The sequence below is a fragment of the Camelina sativa genome, chromosome 16 (genome assembly GCF_000633955.1).
Source record: "Camelina sativa cultivar DH55 chromosome 16, Cs, whole genome shotgun sequence".
NCBI lineage: Eukaryota > Viridiplantae > Streptophyta > Magnoliopsida > Brassicales > Brassicaceae > Camelina > Camelina sativa.
In genome coordinates, this window is record NC_025700.1 from 4434234 (window position 1) to 4455976 (window position 21743).

Here is a 21743-nt window from a genome sequence, read left to right on the forward strand (position 1 = left end):
CCCAAAGATTAAAACTTTTGAATCGGATTAACCAAAAAAAAACAAACCCAATATGAAACTAATTTAAACCCTAGCTCAAAGACAATACACCAAAAGAAAGAATCAGAATTTCAAACAGTTGGAAACAGAGATAGATCTGTTGCAACTACTACTCGCCATAAGATCAGAATCAAGATTGAAAATTCAAACCTAAAGAAGAAAGAGAAAGACAGTAGCGAAAGGAAGAGGAGATTGTAAAGAAGCAGAGAGTTTAGCTTATGTCAGAAGACATTGATTAACTCTCAATATCTGATCTCAGCATACTCAGCATCACTCAGACAAAGTTAAAAACTTACTTACAATCTCAGCCGAGAGAGAGAGAGTAAAGGTCGGAGGGAGAGAGGTAAAGCTAAAAGACGTTCCTTTTGTTAAAGGGTGAAGAGAGAAGAAGGAGAAATCGAGCAAAGTAAGCGGGCGAATCACGCACCATGCTCATTTTAGCAATGGAAGAGGAACGATCGATGTGCGCATGTTAGCCATTGGAGGTAGTGGGGTGGTGAGTGTGTGTGTGTGTGCTGAGTTGAGGGGTATGAAGATTTTTATGAAGAAGATAGGATCTTCTCATCTCTCTCTCTCTCATAGTGTCTAAATGGCCAGCAAAATGATTCACCAACTGAATTTTTGCTTCCTTCTTACCTTTTTTTTTTTTTTACCTTTCTTTCTCACTACAAACAAATTACTAAAAAAAATTTACACATTTCACTAATTTATTTTATGTTTATAATATAAAAATTTATCACATTAAATTTAATGTCACCTTTAAACAAAACTTATAATTATATTACTCGACGGTCCAAACAGATAAAAAATGAATTTTTGTTAATTGATTAATAAAAATATAAAATTTAGGTGTTTTCGACTGAGTTAGTGAGTTTCTAGAAGTTTATGTGACCGGTTTTAGAATGTTGCATGTCTAATTTTATATAGTTTTTTTATGGACGATTCTCATAAATACCATTAAAATAAAAAGAATTTCCAAAAATAAAATGATTTTTTTTATAAATATCATAAAATTAAACTAAAGTTTTAATATTCAAAACTAAACCATAAACAATAAACTTTACCCCCTAAAAACTATACTTTAAATCTAAAATTGTCAACCCAAACCTATAAAAATAAATTCTATATCCTTGAAAATCATTTTTTGTGTGTCTTTGGTATTTTTGAAAAAAAAAAGTATAGAATTTTTGGAAAAAAATTAAAGTATTGTATTTTGAGGAACTCTACTTTAGATTATATATATTTATATCGATGTTGCTTCTAATTTCATAAGATAAATTTCTGGAAAAAAATGTGTTGTATCAAAATTTTGAATATTCAACTTTGTGAAGAAAAAAAAATATGATTTCATTTGGCAATATAAAGTTGAAACATATTGGACTTTATAGCTTGTCCATACATATTCTCACATTATGATTAAAACATATCGCTCCTTTTATTTCCCTTTTTGTATTGTCAACAAAAATCCAATGTCTTTTTCATACTCACTCATTTTGTCTTGCTTACCATAATCATCCTTGGACAAAGAAACTACCCATCGAATAATTTATGTGCTGGCCTATGTTATTTTTGGTTGCGGGTCCGTTATATAACCATATTCACTTACTTCCTATCAATACAAATTCACATACTTAATTATCATTCAAATCCGACAACAAATTGCAGGGTTTATAAAATTTAGAGCTTNATTCTTCTTCGTCAAAACTTACATTCACCTTTGAATTCTATTCTATTTGCCCCACCTCCCAACACTCTAGATCCACCCCTGTTATTGACCATAACTTATAGCTTCATTTCACAGTTCTGCATGTAGTTAATACCATAGATTTCAGTGTTTATAAATTTTAGAGCTTAGAGTATGATTTATATGTTTGTCATTTAATAAATCAAGACCATTCTGATTCAAACAAATTAAAGAAGTACAATACCAAACCAACTATATAAACAACATTTAAATCGCATCAACCCATTGCATACTAGAGTCAGTTATATGTTATTAATCGATATATATATATATCAAATTAACCAAATCTATATTGACCATTTCTAATTATAAACTATTCATGAAGTGTTTGAAATAAGAGTTATAAAATTTATGAGCATTTTTGCATTTTCAAAGAAAATGTTAGCTTGAATAAAATCTTTGTAAATAAACATACGTATATAGGTCATCATTGATAAGTCCTTCCTGTCGACCATTTGGTAAGTTCAGTAAGAAGCCAAGGGTACGGTAGAGAGTAATTTGAAATGTGTATAATCTGATTTTGAGTTCCACTTGGAAATTAAAATGATGATGATGTTTTACAACTGATTGCTCATTATATTCTATCTGGAGGCTCTTATAATATGCTCTCATGACTTGTTTCCATCAATGTGTTCTAATGCAACGCACCAACTCAACATCTCTTTCCCACTTTTCATCATTTTTATCTTTTATTCTTTAGCTTAAATTCAATGAAGAACCCATATAAATATATTATCCCTTATTTTAATCATTGTTTTAGTTTTCCTACTTGATTTTCTGTGATCAGTTATTTTAATTCATTGTTTGAAAGTTCTTAATATTATAAAATATTCCAAACAATGTATTAAGATTTCATACGAATGAGAAAACTAAATTAACCTGTTGCATCATAATGATATATTATACATATGGAGAAATTTTGATCACATATTTATGACATCGTCGCCTTTGAAGTAAGTCATTGTGATTTGAGATTGCTAAAGATTGTTGGGAAAAAAAAATCACCCTAATTATATATACAGACTATAATTTGTGACGTTAATCCATAGGTAACAGATTTAGAGAGCCTACATAAAAAAATGAAGGATATATGTGCGCATTTGTTGTTGAATTATAATTTTCTATTCCACCGAAAATTATATTAATTGTTTTTCGAAAGTTGGCATTAATTAGATCAAGCATGCCTGTATGAAACTGTTTCAATGTCTTTTAAATGAAAAAGCTTTTGATAATAATGTTTTTAATGGACAACGTTTTGATCATTGATGACTTGGTCCGTAACCGATAAGCCATGCATCATGCATGTAATCCCTTTAATTATTTATATGGTTAATTAGGAATTCAAAGGGAATACATTTGGTTTAGTTAAGTGCTTTGTTATTCTGTTCGATACCTTTTTTATAAGAAAGCTTATATGTCTCACAACTCACAAGGCTTCGTTTTGGAACCCTTTCTAAAACATTTTCGTGGTATTTTTGAGTTTGTTAACAGTTTTTGGGATTTATTTTTCAGAAAAAAAAGTATAGTTAAACGGTGATCTAATGACATCAAAAATGACAATTCAAAGTCACTAGTTCAGAATAATTTACGGTTTAGATGTTGGTATTATCAAACCAAATATCGAAAAGATTATGAGCGTAAAGTATGGACTAAAGTAAATCAATGGATATTATAAATTTTTGAATATCAATCCATAGCTTTTAGAATTTGTATATCACATAGTTTAGAGAGAAAAAAAAAACTTAAAAATTCCTGCAATGTTCAAAAATAGAAAAGAGAAATAACACGCAGGTGGGATATCCATGTTCTATTTACCAGAACGAAAACAAACGAATCTTAAAACTAGATTCCAAACTTAGGGGTTTGAAGGTTTCTCCAAAAAAGGGAATTGAGTCAGAAATTGCTTAAAAGAGTGGCAAAGGTCCTCTCTGTTTTTCTTCTAAAAAATATACTTTTTTTTATATATAAGTACTGTTTGGGAAAGACTTTTATTTTTATGTTTTCAAAGGAAAACAATGAGACTTAGGAATGTATGATGGGGACTAGTTGTGGTCCAATACAAGATCTAAGGAATCTAATAATTATTGTCCTTATAAAGAAAAAAAGAAATCTCACTCAATCTCTCTCCCTTATACAAATTCCATTTGTTCTTCTCCTTCTGATATATATATATATTTTTTTGGCTCATTGGCCATCAAACTTCAAAATTAAACCTACCTCACTAAGTTCTTGATTTCCTTCATTTTTATCTCTTGATGTATATATAATCATATGGCTCTCGTTTTATTTATTTTTTTTAAAAAAAAATTGTTCGCATTTTAACTTATTTCATGTATCATAGGTTTATTATTTTTAGTTTTATGTTAATCATGCGTATTGATGGCATGGACAACAAAGTAAACTGAAGCTTTGTAAGACAAATAAGATGACTAGAGAGTCAATAAAGATGACCGGCCTAGAGTTGTTAATAGTGTTAATAGCTAATCTAGAATTCAGAAATCGGAATGGCCTTATCCCCTGCTTTTTTTTTGACTAGTGTGGAATCGAGCTTGGTCATAATTGACATTCATAAAATCACTTAAGGTTTCTTCAACGACATAACATATTTTAAAAAGAATTGTCTTCCTAGGATTTTAAGTATGTTAGCATTCTTCTATTAAGCTTTCTGATACAAAATGTATCTACTAACATATGATAAAATGACTCCTTTATTGATTGATAAATAACATAATGGTCGAAAATAGATTTAAACACCCTCCTAAATAGTTTGTCATCCTACCTAAGCTGTTATAAAAACGTGGTAACCGCAGAGCCAATGAAACTACAATCCCAAGAAAGTGGTGGGGCTATCTCTTTCTTGTTTTCTTCTTCTAGGCGCGATAGGATTGTTTGGGAAGATGCCAACTTGTTTATGCTGCACATTTACAGATGTTTACAGTGAGCAATCGAAAAAAATATCCAGGACAATGTGTGTAAAGTATTAAATATGATGATGTTACTCACCATACTAGTACATCTCCACTTGATGATATTTTCTCAGACATCCATTCCGGGACAAGCTCTTGCAGTAAGATAAGTTGCTCTTCAACTTCTTCTGCAAAATGTAAGTGAGAAGAGAACAGTTAGACACTGATAAATATTTGTAAAGAAAACATATATTGAGATACACAGCGGTTAGAAGGGCTTACTTCTGTCAGTAATATCAGAATGACCGGCAATAATCTTGTGCACAAGCTCTTCTGTTGTGATAACCCAACGCCTTGTTGACTGCATTAAGAAATGGATGACACTGAAAAGTTTAGGTAGACAAGCAATCATCTTCTGCCTTCTCTTTGCCAGAGAGATTGCTGGATCTTGATCCTCAGTTGCATTCATCTCTTGTTTTTTAATCTAAAATGAGTTAAAGAAGATGAATTATCTTAGTTTGTTCCTCTTAATCTCAAACTGAAAAGTAAAAAGTAATCACAAGAACAGAAGGAATCACTGATAGAGATGTATTACCGATTGTTAAATTTTATCAGGAAGTATGCTGAGGCTTTCATCATTACTGGATACCTCATCCTCTGGTACTGGATCAATGTGTTTATCATCTGTCACATCCGTAGCTTTCTTGTCCTCAGTATAGGATTCAAAGTTCATCAACAAGGAACGCCTCACAAGCTTGACCGGTCGATCCGTTGAAACATCATCTGAATTTGTAGAATCACTGCTTCTCTTCTGCGGCCAAGCTGCCAGTGATGTACAGAACAGACGAGCAGGAGTTGAAGCAAACTCAGGTGGAGTTGAAGCAACAACAGCTGGTGTTGAGTTAATTTTAGCCGGCGTTGAATGTACAATGTTTAGCTCAGACGAAGTTGGTTTGGCCATCTCTTCAATGACAGAACTAACACTCTTAACCTCAACTTTTGAGTTTTCATTCGGCTTCCATCTATCAAATAGCTCAGGAAACGGTTCCTCTGGAACCTCATCACCCTAAAACCGATAAAAACTCGATTAATACCTGAACGAAACGTAATAAAACCACACAATGTAACAACCAGGATCATTGAAAAGAATCCATTATACCTGAGGGTGGTGAGCTTTAACAAACTCTGCAAGTCTAGCCCTGAACACTTTCCGGAGATTGGTTCTCTTACTTTCATATTCCGAATTGTCATCATTGTAATCAACAACATCAGCATTGAGTGTAACATGAAGGTCTGGTTTCATACAGCAAGTTGTTTCGTCATGAATCAACACTCTCTTAATCTCAATAGCTTCTGGCAATATATGCTTAAGTTGAGCCAAGTGACTGTAGCTAAAACTCTTTGAGATTCGTGAAATTGTAATTGGTGAAAATCCACAAAGAACCCAGATCTATTCTATTATATTCTAATCGAACCTATCTATCTTTAATCAGATCAGATTCCAGATTCAAAAATCGAAAATTTCAGGATTTAGTAATAATGTACCTTTGGGTTAAATGCTCGATGATCTTGGAGATGTTGGAAAATGTCGGCTTAGCACCTCTCAGTTTTGATAACATGATTGAACTATCCAACGCATCGAAGAATTTACCCAGAGTAGGATTCTCCGGCTGCTTCTCCGGCGTGGGTAGAGATACAGGAGACAGATTAGGGTTTCCGATCTGCGGTTTTGTTGAACATGGCGAATTCATAAATAATCGTTTCTTCGATTTGAAGGGAATAGATCTAGACGAACCCGGTGCACTCATTTGTGAGTCTCAGATGCACAGAGTCAGAGAGAGAGAGATCGGCCACGATGATGAAGAAGAAGGGTTTACAGAGTAGTTAGTATTTATTTATTTTAGGGTATTTGGCGCGAGTCTGACTTGTGCTTCTGCCACGTGGACTCCCCGCCGGGTTCCGGAGAAGGTCACTTAGAATTAGAACCAAAGGAACTGGTTATTGCCTCGAAGAGCATCAATGCTATAAGTAAAACCTCTATAAATTAATACTCTATAAATTAATAAATTTTACTAGTCTCAAGTCGGGACAATGTAAAAATTAACAAAATTCGATAAGATAATAAGATAATATTTTTTTTGAAATCCCCATATAAAATATAGTCCCAATAATATCATAAATTAATAATCATGTAAATATATATATATATATATATGCTGATATATTAAAGTATTTTTCTCTTAAACCTTATATATATAAAAAAATTGTTATGTTGTATCTTCAAACTATAATGATATACTCTATAATATTTCATAAAACAGCTAAAACTTTTTAAAATTTTCAATTTCTAAATATGCATCATTTACATTTTTATAGTTTGATAGACTATTAAAATACGAGAATTGATATTCTTATTCATAAATTTGAATATTTATGTCATATGTATAAGTGAATTTGTCTATAATATTTGTAATTCATTGTCAATAATATTTTTTAATTATTTCAAATTCAATTCCAATACCATAAAATTTACAACATCCAAAATTCTAATCTTATTTTGCAAAAATTGTCTCAATTCATAGTTTTTTAAAAATTAAACAATTAAAAATATACCTATAAATTAATAATTATTAATTTACACTATAAAATAATAATTATTAATTTATAGATAAATTAATATCACTATAAATTAATAAAATGTCTTGGTCCCAACATTATTAATTTATAGAGGTTTTACTGTATGTATAAACGGATTCTGATATATGTATCAGAATCCGTTTGAACGGATTTAGGATAGTGCACGAAAGTTATATTTGTATACAGTACATAATCACCAAAGATAATTGCCATTAAAGGATTCAAGTATGTTATATTAAGGATTCTGATACACAATGACTATTTATTAGGCCATCTTTATTGGTGTAACACTTAGTGTGTTCTTAGGCTTATTTAAATTAGAAAAAATAAAAAAGTGGGTTTAGATCATTTTAATTGATCTTATTGTAGAACTGTTTTTTGGGTTGTTCTACTGTGACGTGGCGTAGTATGATTGGAAACAAATTTTTTGCAACCGAGAGATCGTTTCATTTTCATTTCCTCGTCTCCTCTGTCTCCTCGGCGTCTTCGTCTTCTCCGTCGCTGATCGATCTAATCAGCGGTGGTTATGGCTTCTAACGATCCAAAAAACGACGGTGGTTTCTTCGCCTCTATTGCTTCATCCATCACCAGTTTTGGATCGGTCATATCCAAATCAGTTAACGGGTAACGAATTCAAATCCTCAAATACAATTTCTCGTTTTCGGATCCTCAGTTCTTCAGCTGGGCTGGATTCACATACTTATTATGCTGGAAACTATTGTGTCGTTTTGGTATTGGGATGTTATAATCATTTAATTGTTGAGCTATAATTGGGGAATTTTGTGTGTGTCTGTGTGTGTGGTTATGAAGAAATCAACTATGTTTGCTTTTTGTTTAGTTTGATGGGATATGAAGGGCTTGAAGTAATTAATTCAGAGGGAAGTACTGCGGATGCAGAGGAGGAAGCAACAAGAGGAAGGTGGAAGCAAGAGTTATGTTTTACTAAAGAGTTAGAAAAAGAAAAAAACTGATTCTTGGATTGCTCACGAACGTGATATGGATATTGGAAGATGATGCAGAAGTACATAGGTTCTGATGTTACATCTATGGTGACTCTTCATGTCATCATTTTTGAACCCATGACAATGCTTCAGAAGATGGCTGAGGTTTGTGTTCTTAGATTTTGATTATAATGAAAGAACCTCTTTATCTTTTGGTTTCTATTGATTATGTTTTTCTTGTATCTAACAGTTGATGGAATACTCGCATCTGCTTGACATGGCTGACAAATCCGAAGACCCTTACATGTGTATGGTATATGCATGTAAGCAAGCTTATTATACCCATTCTTCCTCTTCTTTCTTGTGTTCAAACTCTTCGTATCTCTGTTCTTGTAGTTGTTTTTCATGGTCCGGCTAACTTCCAACTGATCTTTTAACAGATTTTTATGTTACCTATTTTTATGTTGTTATGAAAGAAGTTACCTATTTTTATGTTGTTACGAAAGAAGTCTCAGAAATCAGATTTCACCATATACACTACAGGGCTAGCTCCATATTAACAGAAAAAAATAGTAGTGTGCACCTTTGCAGCTTTCATGATTCTCAAGTCCTCGAAAGAAAGATTCGACTACAGCCAAGAGCACCCTTACCATTAAACTATACACAAACTTACTGTGGAGTACAAAAACATAGAAGAAAGGTTGAGGCTTGTTTCTTTACCGGATTCAATATTTCCCTTCACAAGCTCAACGACGCCTTTGATCGCTTTAGCTGCAGCAACCACATCTTGAAGATTTTCATGGCCACTCTCTTTTACCAATTCCAGAAATTCGTCAGCAACATCCAATGATCAAATCTCTTATACATGTTCCTATATCTAGACACACACAAACATAGTAGCATTGTTCATATTTGGTATTGTATTTTGAAATTTATACAAGTATGTTCTTTTGAAATTTATTTTGAAATTTTGAAACATAGTACCAATGATCAAATGTTCTTTTATAAGTTTTTATAATTGTAATATGTTTAAAAATATTATATTATTAAATCTTATGATCTTAAACATGTTCTCCCAATAACTAAGTTTTTAACAAAAGATCTTAACTACTAATCTTACATTATTTTCCTTTGCCCCTTTAAAAATGCCCTTAATTTTATTTGATAGAGATTTAACTTTAAATAAAGGTCGAAATTTGAAAATAGATTAGAGCATCTTCCTATAAATAGTCTGTCATCTACTTGTTTTTTCACCTCTTTTACACTTTCAGTACTTAGAACTTTATAATAACCTAAAGTCTCTACACATTTGTCTCATGAATAATATAATTTTGGCAGACAACAAAAAAAAAAGTTAGAAACCCCAAGTAACCGCAGTCTATGGCACGATCTCATCAAGAAAGCAGTGGAGACATCTCTTGCTTGTTTACTTCTTCAAGACGTGATCGGATTGTTAGGGGAGACGCCAATTTGTTTATGCTGCACATTAATGATGCTTACATGAGCAATCGAAAAACCAAGAAAAAGTGAGTTTAAGTATGCTTATGATATTTTTTGACTTCAGTGACTCACCATACTAGTACATCTCCACTTGATGATTTTTTCTCAGACATCCATTCCGGGACTAGTTCTTGTAGTAAGATAAGTTGTTCTTCAACTTCTTCTGCAAAATTTAAGTGAGAAGAGAACCGTTAGGATGGTTTTAAAGAAAAGTTATATTGAGATATTTAGTGGTTAGAGGGGCTTACTTCTGTCAGTAATATCAGAATGACCGGCGATAATCTTGTGCACAAGCTCTTCTTTTGTGATAACCCAACGCCTTATCGATTGAATCAAGTAATGGATGACATTGAAAAGTTTAGGTAGACAAGCGATCATCTTCCGCCTTCTTTTTGCCAGAGAGATTGCTGGATTTTGATCCTCTATCGCTTTCCACTCTTGTTCTTTTATCTGAAATAAGCAGAAATTAGATCAACTATCTCAGTAAACAAAGCCAATCTCAGTTTGTACTTCTTAATATCAAACTAATTACTAGAAGACAAGGAATCACTAATAGAGATGCATTACCGCTTGTCGAAGTTTATTAGGAAGTATGCTGAGGATTTCATCATCGCTGGATACATCTTCTTCAGGTACTTGATCAATGGGTTCATCATCAGTAAAATCCATAGCTTTCTCATCATCCTCAGGATAAGAATCAAAGTTCAAGGACAAGGAACGCCTCACGAGCTTAGCCGGTGGGTCAGCAGAAACATCATCTGGATTAGTACAATCGCTGCTTCTCTTCTGCAGACGAGCTGCCAGTGACGTACCCTTGGCAGGAGTTGAAGCAAATTCAGGTGGAGTCGACGCAGCAATAACTGGTGTTGAGTCAACTGTAGCTGGTGTTACAGGCATGTTAGCCAGAGTTGACACTGGTTTGACTGGAGTTGGCACCATGTCAATCACAGACAAAGTCGGTTTAGCAGGACTTGAATTTGCTTTGCTCGGAGTTGGTGCCATGTTAATCTGAGACGAAGTTGGTTTAGCAGGAGTTGAAGCTGCTTTGACTGGAGTTGATGTATCTTTGAAGGGAGATGAAAACAATTTAGCTACTGGAATAGAAGCCTTCTCTTCCATAACACTTTCAACCTCAACTCTTGAGTTTTCATTTTGTTTGCCTCTATTGAATAGCTCAGGAAGCGGTTCTTCTGGAACATCATCACCCTAAAAACAGACAATAACACCATTAGTTCCTGAATAGAACCATACAATGTAACTTCTAAAATCACTAAAAGAACACATTTTTCATCATCATAGTAGTAAAATAGTACCTGAGGGTGAGCTTTAACAAACTCCGCAAGTCTAGCCCTGAACACTTTCCGGAGATTGATCCTCTTACTATCATATTTCGACTTGTCATCATTGGATTCAACAGCATCAGCATTGAGTGTAACATGAAGGTCTGGTTTCATACAGCAGGTTCTTTCGTCATGTATCAACCCTCTCTTAATCTCCATCGCTTCTGGTAATATATGCTTTAGTTGAGCCAAGTGACTATAACAAAACCTCCTGAAAATATATCCACACCATACATCAGAAACAGATTAAAAAGTTTTTAGAAATCAATTAAAAAAATCCCAGATCTAAAGCATTGTTTTGTCTCATCGAACTTATAAAGTAAAAAAGGCAAAGATCATCAAATTGGTATTTATAATTCACAGATCAGATCCCATCAGGAGACAACATAAACACGATCTAATTTATTCATTTGTCTTATCAAGAGAGTCGTCTGTAAAGCATACAAAAGGCAAATACCAAATTTGTCTTATTTATTCAGATCAGATCTAATCAGTAGTGATTAGCATAAACAAAAGATTATAATACCTCTCGGTTAGATGTTCGATTTTTCCAGAAATGTTTGAAAATGTGGGCTTAGAACCTCTTAGTTTCGATAACAAAATCGAACTATCCAATGCATCAAAGAAGCTTCCCAGAATCTCATACCTGCACAAATTCCAAATCCCCAAATCAGTAAAATTAAAAATTTGAGAAAGAAATTAAAAAAAAAAAAAAAAANTAAAAAAATGCTTACTTCTCCGGAAGCTTCTCTTTCTCTGGATTCTTAGTAATTCGTTTAGAAGCCGAAGAGGATGACGAATCGTTGAGAGAAAAAAAGAGCTTGCTTTTAGCGGATGAAGACACAACCGGATCTTCAGATCTACGACGAGATCCAGCGGCTTGACGAATCTCTTTCACTGATAAAGCAACAGATCGGTTTCTAGATCTGCTAAGCATGTTCTCAAGCGGCTTCTCCGGAGTAGGCAACGCTACAGAAGACGGCGGGTTGGTGTTCTCCGCCTTGGGTTTAGAAATCAGCGAATCCATCACCAACCGTTTCTTGGATTTGAATGGGATAGATCTAGAACCTGGTGAACTCATTTTTAAAAAAATCTTTTAACAATGTTTGTTGTTGAGAGTGTCAGATACAGAGAAAGAGAGAGATTGAAGATGATGAAGAAATAAGAAAGGGTTAAGATTTATTTAGAGGTCTTGGCGCGCAATCCGACGTGTAACTATGCCACGTATACCTCCCGCGCCTATGCACCCGTTGCTTCCCGCGAAAATTGTATATCCTAGACGAAGCCCATTAGTTAGGCCCATTATGATGATGCCCTTGTTCGGATCATACATGTATCAATGTGTATGTACGAATAGAAGCATTTTATTAAAAAAAAAAATGGCTATTTAATATTTCAATATGAACTTATGACAAGAAAAAAAAAAAAAAAAAAANGAAATAAGAAAGGGTTTAGATTTATTTAGAGGTCTTGGCGCGCAATCCGACGTGTAACTATGCCACGTATACCTCCCGCGCCTATGCACCCGTTGCTTCCCGCGAAAATTGTATATCCTAGACGAAGCCCATTAGTTAGGCCCATTATGATGATGCCCTTATTCGGATCTGGTTTTCCCGTATCTGACTGAGCGACTAGAAGTATTTTATAAACTTATGACAAAAAAAAAAAAAAAGAAGATTTGAAAAAGACTGATGAAGCAAATTCAGATGAAAAAATAAGAACAATTTTCATGTCCTAGAAGTATTTTATAAACTTATGACAAAAAAAAAAAGATTTGAAAAAGACTAATGAAGCAAATTCAGATGAAAAGTAAAAACTTATGATGGTTATGCAATGTTTATGATATGTTCAGTATTTATATACATTCTTTGAAGAAAAAAAAAAAAGAGAATCATTATAAAATAAAATAGAAAAGAAAGATAATCAACATAAGGAATCATATCAACAATAAAATATAAGATAAACAGTGACCCCAACAAAATCAAGTATAATCAATAGTTTAGTCTACATTATACACTATGTTTTCTATTTTTCATTTTTTCTTAACTTTTAACATTTACCACATCCCTATTCTAAAACTTAGAATATAAATGTTAGATATTTTTCAATTTTCATTTCTACACTTGTCTTACTAACAAAACTTTCACTTTCTTTTTTCCTATTATTGTTATTTCCGCTATTGTTATTAATGTATATCTTTATTTTTCTTTATTAAGGTTTATCGTTTCCATTTAAAAAAAAAAATTATGAGATAATCTATGTAAATTTATGAAATGAACTTTTATCACCACACAAAAAGATTTATACAAGAAGTTTTCCATGTCAAAAAAAAAATATTATATGAAAGTTTAGATAAACACAGATTTACATTTCTATTATTGGTTTATCGGTTTATCTTCTAATTTAGTATGTAGTTGACAAAAACATACTAGACAAAATTAAATCAATCTGTGTATCTATAAAAGTCTTCCTTTGAAAATACACAAAATTAAATCAATCTCACTACATTACATGAGTTGTACAATTTATCTAATAATGTCAAGAAATAAAACCACAAAAAAATTCCAATTCTTATGTATTAACTTCCATTACAATATACATTCTGAATATAAAACTTTTGATACCAAAACTGTGTTTGCAGAATCTAATTAGGTTTAAATATTGTCAATTAAAAAGCTTTCTTGAGTTTATAATAAATTTTTAAAGAAGTTATATGTATCAATTTGTAGTATATTATGTTCTAAATACAGATCGTGATACCAAAACCCTCATTTGAAGAATCTGATCTAGATCCAAAAGATTACAATTGACATTGACTCACTATCATTATTTTCAAAAGTTAAACATCATGTGTTTAGATTTAGATTCCAAAATTTAGAGCCCATCATGTTCTTGGATCTGTTTATGAATATGGTAGCAGCCCATTTTAAACAATTGGCCCATTCTTATATAAGATGCTTATATTTATGTTTTTAATATATGATATTAAAAAGGGAAAAAGATCGAAGCAAAACTAAACTCGTTATCACGTTTCTTTGGTTTGGTTAAAGTGTTTGTGTAGAAGAGAAGAGAAGAGAAGAAGAGGAAGACGAAAAGCCCAAAATCTAAAATTGAAAAAATCGAAGAAGCATAAAGGATTAATTTTTTATTTCGATCACTCCTCTTTTCTTCCACGCAAACCCAATTCTCTTCTTCTTCTTCTTCTTCTTCTTCTTCTTCTTCTTCTTCTTTTCCTTTTCCTTTTTCTTGAATTCCCCTAAATCATTAACCTTTCGTCGATCAAATTCGCTCTTCTCTTTTCAACTTCCTTCTTCTTACATAGCCCCGCCGCCTAATTGAATTCATAAAGCTTTCGGCTTTTTAAAGAGGCAAATAACTTGCTAGCTGCTTACAGAACTTTTTGCTTTCAAGGCTTTCTTCTAATTGCTGTTCCTTTCGTGGGTCGCTGGTAAGTTTTGATTCGTTGTCATCGATAAAGTTTTAATTTTTTGGAATAATTGCACAGTGGTTTTGAGGGGGCGGGGGGAAATCACTTGGTGGGTTTAGAGGAGTTTGATCATCCTGTTAGCCTATGATGGGTTTTGGGTTTCCAATTTTGTCAAGACTCGCTCCTGATTAAGTCGCTTTTGAAATTAGACAAACCCTTGTTCTATTGGGAAGCAATTCACCGTTTTTTTTCATGCTTTTTCTTCTTGTTTATAACTGAGTCGGTTTAAGGGAATTGAGTTTTGTCAAGGTAGATTTTTGTCAAGGTTGCGTGAACCTTGATTGAGTATAGATTACTATCCATATGATATTATCTTTTATTGGAGAGAACGGAGTTGTGTTTGCTTTCTCTGCACCATTAGTTGTCATCAGAAGGCTGAGGATTTAGTGCATTGTCCATAGATTCTGTTAGTGCGAGAGAGAATGTTTGTGTTGTTTAAGGAAGGTAATGTTTGAATCGCATAGTCATTTGAGTGTCAAGCAAAGTATAGGTGGGTCTTGGTTGTACCTATCATGGTGGGAACCAGTTATAGAAACATGTCTGTAGCAGGTTATGCCACAAGTTCCGCATTCGTGGTGTGTATTTCTGCTTTTAAGGATATGACTTGCCTTGCTGTTTCATCAGTTGTTATTTTCATTATATGTGCTTGTGGCTCGAACATTTTACTAGACATGTTGGTGGCAATTTTGTTTGCATGCATAGATTATCTCCGTTAGTAGTGATTTGCATTCTAGATAGTTTATGTTTTTTCAAACGTTTGATGCAGGATTTGTTGCTGGATTCTTGTTACACTTCAGAAATTTCCAGTTGGTAAGCGGGGAATGGACTGGCTGTTTTGTCCAAGCGTCCGTGTTTACAAATGATGAGCAGTGGGCAAAAGGGTCCAAATGTGTTCAACTTTTTTAAATGGCAACGTGGTGAATCATCATCGTCTTTGACAACAGGATTACTTCATAATGAGTCCCACGAGATTGAGCTATCTAACTACGGAGGAATATCAAGTCCTGGTAGTGAGAGCCCGTCGGGACTTCTTAATGGAGAGAGTTTAAATGTTCAACCAATCGCTGATTTGGATCTTTTTGTTGAAAGGCTCTACAGCTACTATAGAGACAAAGGCCTTTGGTGTATTATCGTAAAGTGGGCTGTTGAGCTTCTAAGTCTTGGCTTCATCATATGCTTCTCTGGGTTCTTCTTGTTGTATGTTGATTGGAATGGCCTTCAGAATGCAAAATGTGGAATGGATGCAGTTGAATCAGGAACTAAGCCATGTGATCTTGTAAAAGAAGCTATCCATCCCCATCCTTTATCCCCTTTCACGCTCACAACTGCTATAATTGTTGGATATTTGGCCCTCTTCTCTGTGTACTGGCTCTTCTGCTTCTTAAGGTTTTTTGCCCAATTGAAGGATACGTTGGACTTCCGACACTTTTATTACAACAAGTAAGTTGAAATTTGCAACATGCTATACATAGTTATTGCTAGAATAAAACATGCATTTTAGCCCATAACTGTTTTTCTCTTGTATTGTAAATTTACAGTCTCCATGTCACAGACAATGAAATCCTTACTATGCCATGGGCAACAGTCCTTGAGAAAGTTGTTCAGTTACAAAGCTCTCAATGCCTTTGTGTGGTTAAGGATCTTTCAGCTCATGATATGGTTATGCGCCTTATGCGAAAAGAAAACTACTTGATTGGAATGCTCAACAAAGGTTTGCTTTCTTTCCCAATTTCCCATTGGATCCCTGGTGCTGGTCCAGCAGTCAAATCTGCACCAGATGGGACACAGTATTACCTTGTATTGACAAAGACCCTTGAGTGGACCCTTAACTGGTGCATATTGCAGAGCATGTTTGACTGGTATGCTACTCTTCACGCTTATCTTTGTTCTAATCTGAAACGGCTTTCTATTAACATTGTAGTTTTAGGATTTTATGACCTGCTAATGTGATACAAATATTGACCAAGAGTTTCAATTTTCATGAATTGCTTTGTCTTGGTTAGACGATAGTGATCTTTTCAAGTTAATGAGATTATTCTGTTATAGAATTTTGTCCCTGTATGTGTATATAATACGTGAGTGTGCCTACATGGGAGTGGCCGAAGTACATATGTTATATTTCATATGAGTATGTTTCATCTCAGTGGCCGAACTACTACCATGAAGAATAATGCCATAGAATGAAAAATTCTTTGCACATGCTAAGTATTGTCCGTTTTCTCTAATTCAGGCTTTTTCATTCTGCAGCAATTTTCGTGTTAGAAGGGACTTTGTTTCAAATCCTACTACATTGAAGAAACGGCTATTTGTGGTTGGACTTGCTATGCTTCTGCTGTCACCATTTCTTGTCATCTTTATGTTGGTGTATCTATTCCTAAGGCATGCTGAACAGTTTTACAATCATCCAAGTACTGCATCTTCTCGAAGATGGTCCAATTTGTCAAAGTGGCTCTTCAGGGAATTCAATGAGGTAAGTTGTCTTCATCTGACCTTCACGCCCACAAAAGTCGTGTGAATGGAGTTTAATTCTGGTGTCTTAGTAAACCTTCAGTTTTTTTCTAACTTTCTCCTTCCTTTCTAAATTCAAATGTGATGCCTTTTCTAAACGTCTTGTTTCTGCAACAACAGGTTGACCATTTATTCAAGCATCGGATAAATAGCAGTGTAGTACACGCATCTGAATATCTAAAACAATTCCCCTCACCTATCATCTCCATTATTGCAAAGTTCGTCTCTTTTGTTTCTGGCGGCTTTGCTGCTGTTTTGATCATCATTGCGTTTCTCGAAGAATCTCTTCTAGAGGGCCATGTAAGAAATCCTAACAACGTAAAAAGCATTTGATAGATACATTTTCTAGGTATTAAACCTTGTTTTGCCACCTGTGTAGATATTCGGCCGCAATCTGTTTTGGTATGCTGCTGTTTTTGGAACAATTACAGCTATTAGCCGGGCTGCCATTTCGGATGAAGTTTTGGTCCTTGACCCAGTAGGAACTATGACTTTGGTGGTCCAACACACTCATTATATGCCTAAGAGATGGCGTGGTAAGGAAAACAAAGATGATGTCCGCCTGGAGTTAGAGACTCTGTTTCAGGTACCATGTTAACTTATTAACTCCTTTTTTCACAAATTGTTTAGTTTAAGCTAAACATCAATATTTAGTCACTGCTTAGAATGTTTTCTATTTGACGCTGTCGAGATAATAACTGCATACCGTCTTATACTCTATATCACGATGGAGAGAGAATGCCAAATTTATGTTTACACCTATTTTTACTTAATTACCTTCATAATGTAATGAAGTTAAGCTGCAAGATGAGCTATTTACTGGGTTTCTTAGGATGTTCTTTGATTTTTTTTTGTGTTTCTATGATTCTATAATTCCTCTATACGTGATCTTATTTCCCTTCTTGCTCGTTACTACCTCTTGAATGAAGTTTATATAAATGATCCTAATAAAAACTTCTGCACTGCAGTATACTGGGATGATGCTATTGGAGGAGATAGCTTCAATCTTCATCACACCTTTTTTGCTTATGTTTGTCGTGCCAAAGGTATATTTCTCTCGCATTCGCTATTGTGTACCCCTCATTAATATTGAGAGTATACAAGGATTGTGGTCTCACACATTTTGAGTTCTCTTTCCAGCGGGTTGATGACATCTTGCAATTCATCAAGGATTTCACAGTTGATATTGAAGGTGTAGGCCATGTTTGCAGGTAAATGACTCTTCTAGTTTTACTTCCAATGAATTGTTCTAAATAAAATTACAATTAGGACTACATTATGCTCATTGGCCGTTTCGCTTGCAGCTTTAGTGCTTTCTACTTTGAGAACCATGGAAATATCAAGTATGGTTCACCACGCAATGCACCTCGTCGTGAGCAGAGAAGCTCACAAGGGAAAATGGAGAAATCATTTTTGAGGTTTGAGGCATAATATAGTCTTTTTTTCTCTACAACATATGAATTATTTTGGAATAATACATGCAAATCAGTGTTAAGTGTTCCATTTTATTTGCAGTTTCCAGAGTAGTTATCCTACTTGGGAGTCAGATTCTCTTGGAAAGCAGTTTCTGTCAAATCTTAGAACTTTCCGGGACCGAAAGCTTCATGAAATCAACACAAGACACTCATGTTCTCCTAGTAGGGCGTGGCGAGAAAGCACTTTATACAGAGACATACCAAGAAATCCACCTGCTTGCGGCAATCACACTGATTCCATGTGGCTGATTGATTCAGATCAGAGGAATCATCCTTATCTTCTTGACTGGTATTACACCTCTCAGGCTCACAACAGAACCGAACACCCAGTAGAGAGAGAGAACGAAATCTTAACTGCAAATCAAAACTCTGCGGACTGTTGGCCTCCTAATTTGGGAATCCTTGGTGAAGATAGCAGAGATCTGCTCAACATGGAGGCAAGCACATCGGGTCAGTTTTTCAGAGAGAGCATTCTGCGCCATGACCAACCCGATGGAGAAGAAAGTTTTGGGAATCAGCATCCTCTTGATGGTAGGAACCAGTGGTGGGGAAGAGGCGACCGCTCTCACATTGGCACATCTCATCCGGCAACCGCCAATAGCTTCATTGAGCCACCTGATTTTATAAACCGCTACACAGCAGGAAACTTGTTAGACAGCTCATGGGGCAGAAGAAGCATTGAAGAAGGAGATGAAGAAGAAGAATTGGATTGGGAAGAAAATGCGAGAAGACAGTTGTCCAGGACTACATTCATGGATGATGATGATGATATTGAAGCTGGGGTTGATCTCCATTTCGACGATGTATATAGTTCAAGACCTCAACAAACTTCATCATCAAGCACCACATTAGGGTGAACAACAATGAATTTTTTTGATTCAAAGTTGTTTCTTTGTTTTTTCTTTTTTCTTTTTTTCTAAGGTCGATGAAGGAAGATAAAAGAGATGCTTTCTAGAAAGTGTTCTCTGGTCTTGGAAAAATGTGGGAATAATAACATGCTTCTCTTTTTATCTTGTTTCAAGCTAACATTACATGCAATTCTTTATTGTTGTGTATATAAAAAGTTCCTTAAAAATTGGTATTTGTTACTTGATATTGTGACATCTGTGTCTTGTGAAAGAAGAGAGACGGAACAGGAGAGCTCGATGTAGAGATTGCCAGCAGAAGACACAGGAGTTGAACTAGCTTTGATAATTCCTGCTAAATTGTATGTATGTCTCTTGTATTTTCTTTGGTCACCGTTGGTATCTCTTTCTAACATATATTTTATGACTAAAATCGAATGGACTATACTACTCTGTTGTCTCTTCTTCTCTCTCGCACTCTCTCTACTTCTATTTCTTTTTTGTTCTAATCTTCTGATCATAGCATGCATGTTCTCTAGCATCTCATGCAGCTTTCTGCTATCAGTCCCATCACATCTGAAATGTACCATTGGGCCGTGCAGGATCTTGTTCACTATCTCTCGGGTTAGATTCTTTACTGCTTCCTTCGTCTTCTCGTCCATGTCATTCCCATGTTTCGACATGAATGCTTCAACCGAAGCCGCTCTGATTCTCTCTGCTTTGCTCCTTAATTTCTTGATTGTCGGACCCGTCTCCAACGAATCCCTCCACCCTTCAAACTTTATTAACTCCTCTGTTATTATAACTTGAGCTTCCATTGCTTTCCTCGCCCTGTCTTCCTTATTGGCAGCAACAACTTCCTTAAGGTCATCCACATCGTAAACTCGTGTACCGTCTAATTCAGCAACACAAGACCCAACGTTTCTAGGAACAGAGATATCAACAAAGAGCCTCGCATGATCTGCATCTCCATCTGCAGGAGAAGGAGGAGGTAGCATCTCTACGTGCTCCTTCAAGAACAATGGTATCTGAGATGCTGTGCTAGTAAGATCACGTTGGCTTCTGCAGCACAAGCTAGCATCTCCTCAAGCGGTTTATAAATAATCTCAACTCCAGGCCGCATCTCCTTGCGGATAGCTTCAACTCTCTCTTGGCTTCGGTTCACAACCACGATTCTAGTACAACCTTTAGCAACCAAATGCTTGATTACAAGCCTCCCCATAGTTCCTGCACCAACCACCAACATCACAGCAGAGGACACAGATCCTGGACGCTTCTTGAAAGCAAGTTCAACGGCAGCAGAGCTAACGGAAACAGCCCCAGACGCAATTTTTGTCTCATCCCTGGCACGCTTTCCAGCCGAGATTGCTTTTTCAAAAAGCCCACCTATGATCCTCCCAAACCCATTTCCTGCATCTTTACCTATTACACTAACTTGTTTAACCTGTGCTTGTATCTGACCTTCACCTAAAACAAGAGAGTCCAGACCAGCTGTGACTTGAAACAAATGTTGAGCAGCGTCCTTGTTGTACAACAGAAACCAGTGCTCACGGATGTCCTCAACTGAGACTCCACTTCTCTGACATAGACATAGCATTATCATTATTACGTACACTGATTGTAACACGGTGCCCAAAAACACTGAAAAAGGAGAAGTCTTTAAGAAAAAAGAAGTAACCTTGGACATCCATTGAGTGACTTCTTTAACACCACGGTAACGAGATAGAGCAGAGACATAAATCTCGAGCCTGTTGCAGGTACTGAGTACAGCAGCTTCTTCAATGTGATTCAAAGCGCATAACTGACGAATAGCTAGTGGCCATTCAGCTTCTGGAATGGCAAGCATCTCTAAAGGAGCTGTGTGAATGCTAAGACCAATCACCACAATGCTGCTTCTCTCCTTTGTGTATCCTAATTGGTACATTAAAAAAACAACAAAGACAGAGAAATAAAAAATGAAATTGCAGAAATGAAAAATGAAAAATGAAATGGCAGAAATGAGATTTATTTCATTACTGTCAGTGATAGAAGAGTTCTTAAGCTGGTTCAGAGCCGATGATTCGCTGGACGAAGAAAGCTCGCAACGTGCTCGCTGGATCAGACCTCTCCTCCTTGTCCTGTTATTGTTGTTGTTGTTCATCGGAAGCCAAAACAGATTCGGATAATGGTGATTCCATGACGACGACGACGTCTTCGGGGTAACAACGACAAAAGCCGCATTAGAAGAAACCGCCATTGCTACTTTGATGAATTTTACAAAGCAAATCGGAGAAGACAAACAAAACAAAGGATGATGCGATTTGAATCAAGAGGTGGATCCG

At 35.1% G+C, this 21743-nt stretch overlaps 2 protein-coding genes and 2 pseudogenes across 2 annotated transcripts; 1 reads left to right on the plus strand and 3 right to left on the minus strand.

Annotated features, from left to right (window-relative positions):
- Nucleotides 4412-6656, minus strand: LOC104749747 (annotated as a pseudogene).
- On the minus strand, nt 9451-12277 carry LOC104749748 (CDT1-like protein a, chloroplastic). The gene is made up of 7 exons (XM_010471439.2): nt 11842-12277; nt 11634-11753; nt 11081-11318; nt 10335-10973; nt 10016-10217; nt 9840-9930; nt 9451-9746 (listed from the first exon to the last, which is right to left on the minus strand). The coding sequence occupies exons 1-7, from the start codon at nt 12186-12188 to the stop codon at nt 9662-9664; spliced, it is 1722 nt and encodes a 573-aa protein (XP_010469741.1). The 5' UTR covers nt 12189-12277; the 3' UTR covers nt 9451-9661.
- On the plus strand, nt 14184-19652 carry LOC104749750 (autophagy-related protein 9). Its single transcript, XM_010471440.2, has 10 exons — nt 14184-14555; nt 15361-16034; nt 16133-16453; nt 16842-17064; nt 17223-17402; nt 17482-17688; nt 18071-18148; nt 18243-18313; nt 18407-18520; nt 18618-19652. The coding sequence occupies exons 2-10, from the start codon at nt 15454-15456 to the stop codon at nt 19432-19434; spliced, it is 2592 nt and encodes an 863-aa protein (XP_010469742.1). The 5' UTR covers nt 14184-14555; nt 15361-15453; the 3' UTR covers nt 19435-19652.
- LOC104749749 lies at nt 19487-21678 on the minus strand (annotated as a pseudogene).

Excerpts from the sequence above, each read along its gene's own strand:
- LOC104749748 (XM_010471439.2), bottom strand. The coding sequence starts at position 12,188 with ATGAGTTCACCAGGTTCTAGATCTATCCCATTCAAATCCAAGAAACGG. Across the intron at positions 11,754-11,841 it reads AAAGAGAAGCTTCCGGAGAA|GTATGAGATTCTGGGAAGCT; the intron begins GTAAGCATTTTT and ends GAATTTGTGCAG. Across the intron at positions 10,218-10,334 it reads CTAATAAACTTCGACAAGCG|ATAAAAGAACAAGAGTGGAA; the intron begins GTAATGCATCTC and ends TGCTTATTTCAG.
- LOC104749750 (XM_010471440.2), top strand. The coding sequence starts at position 15,454 with ATGATGAGCAGTGGGCAAAAGGGTCCAAATGTGTTCAACTTTTTTAAA. Across the intron at positions 16,035-16,132 it reads CGACACTTTTATTACAACAA|TCTCCATGTCACAGACAATG; the intron begins GTAAGTTGAAAT and ends GTAAATTTACAG. Across the intron at positions 18,521-18,617 it reads ATGGAGAAATCATTTTTGAG|TTTCCAGAGTAGTTATCCTA; the intron begins GTTTGAGGCATA and ends TTTTATTTGCAG.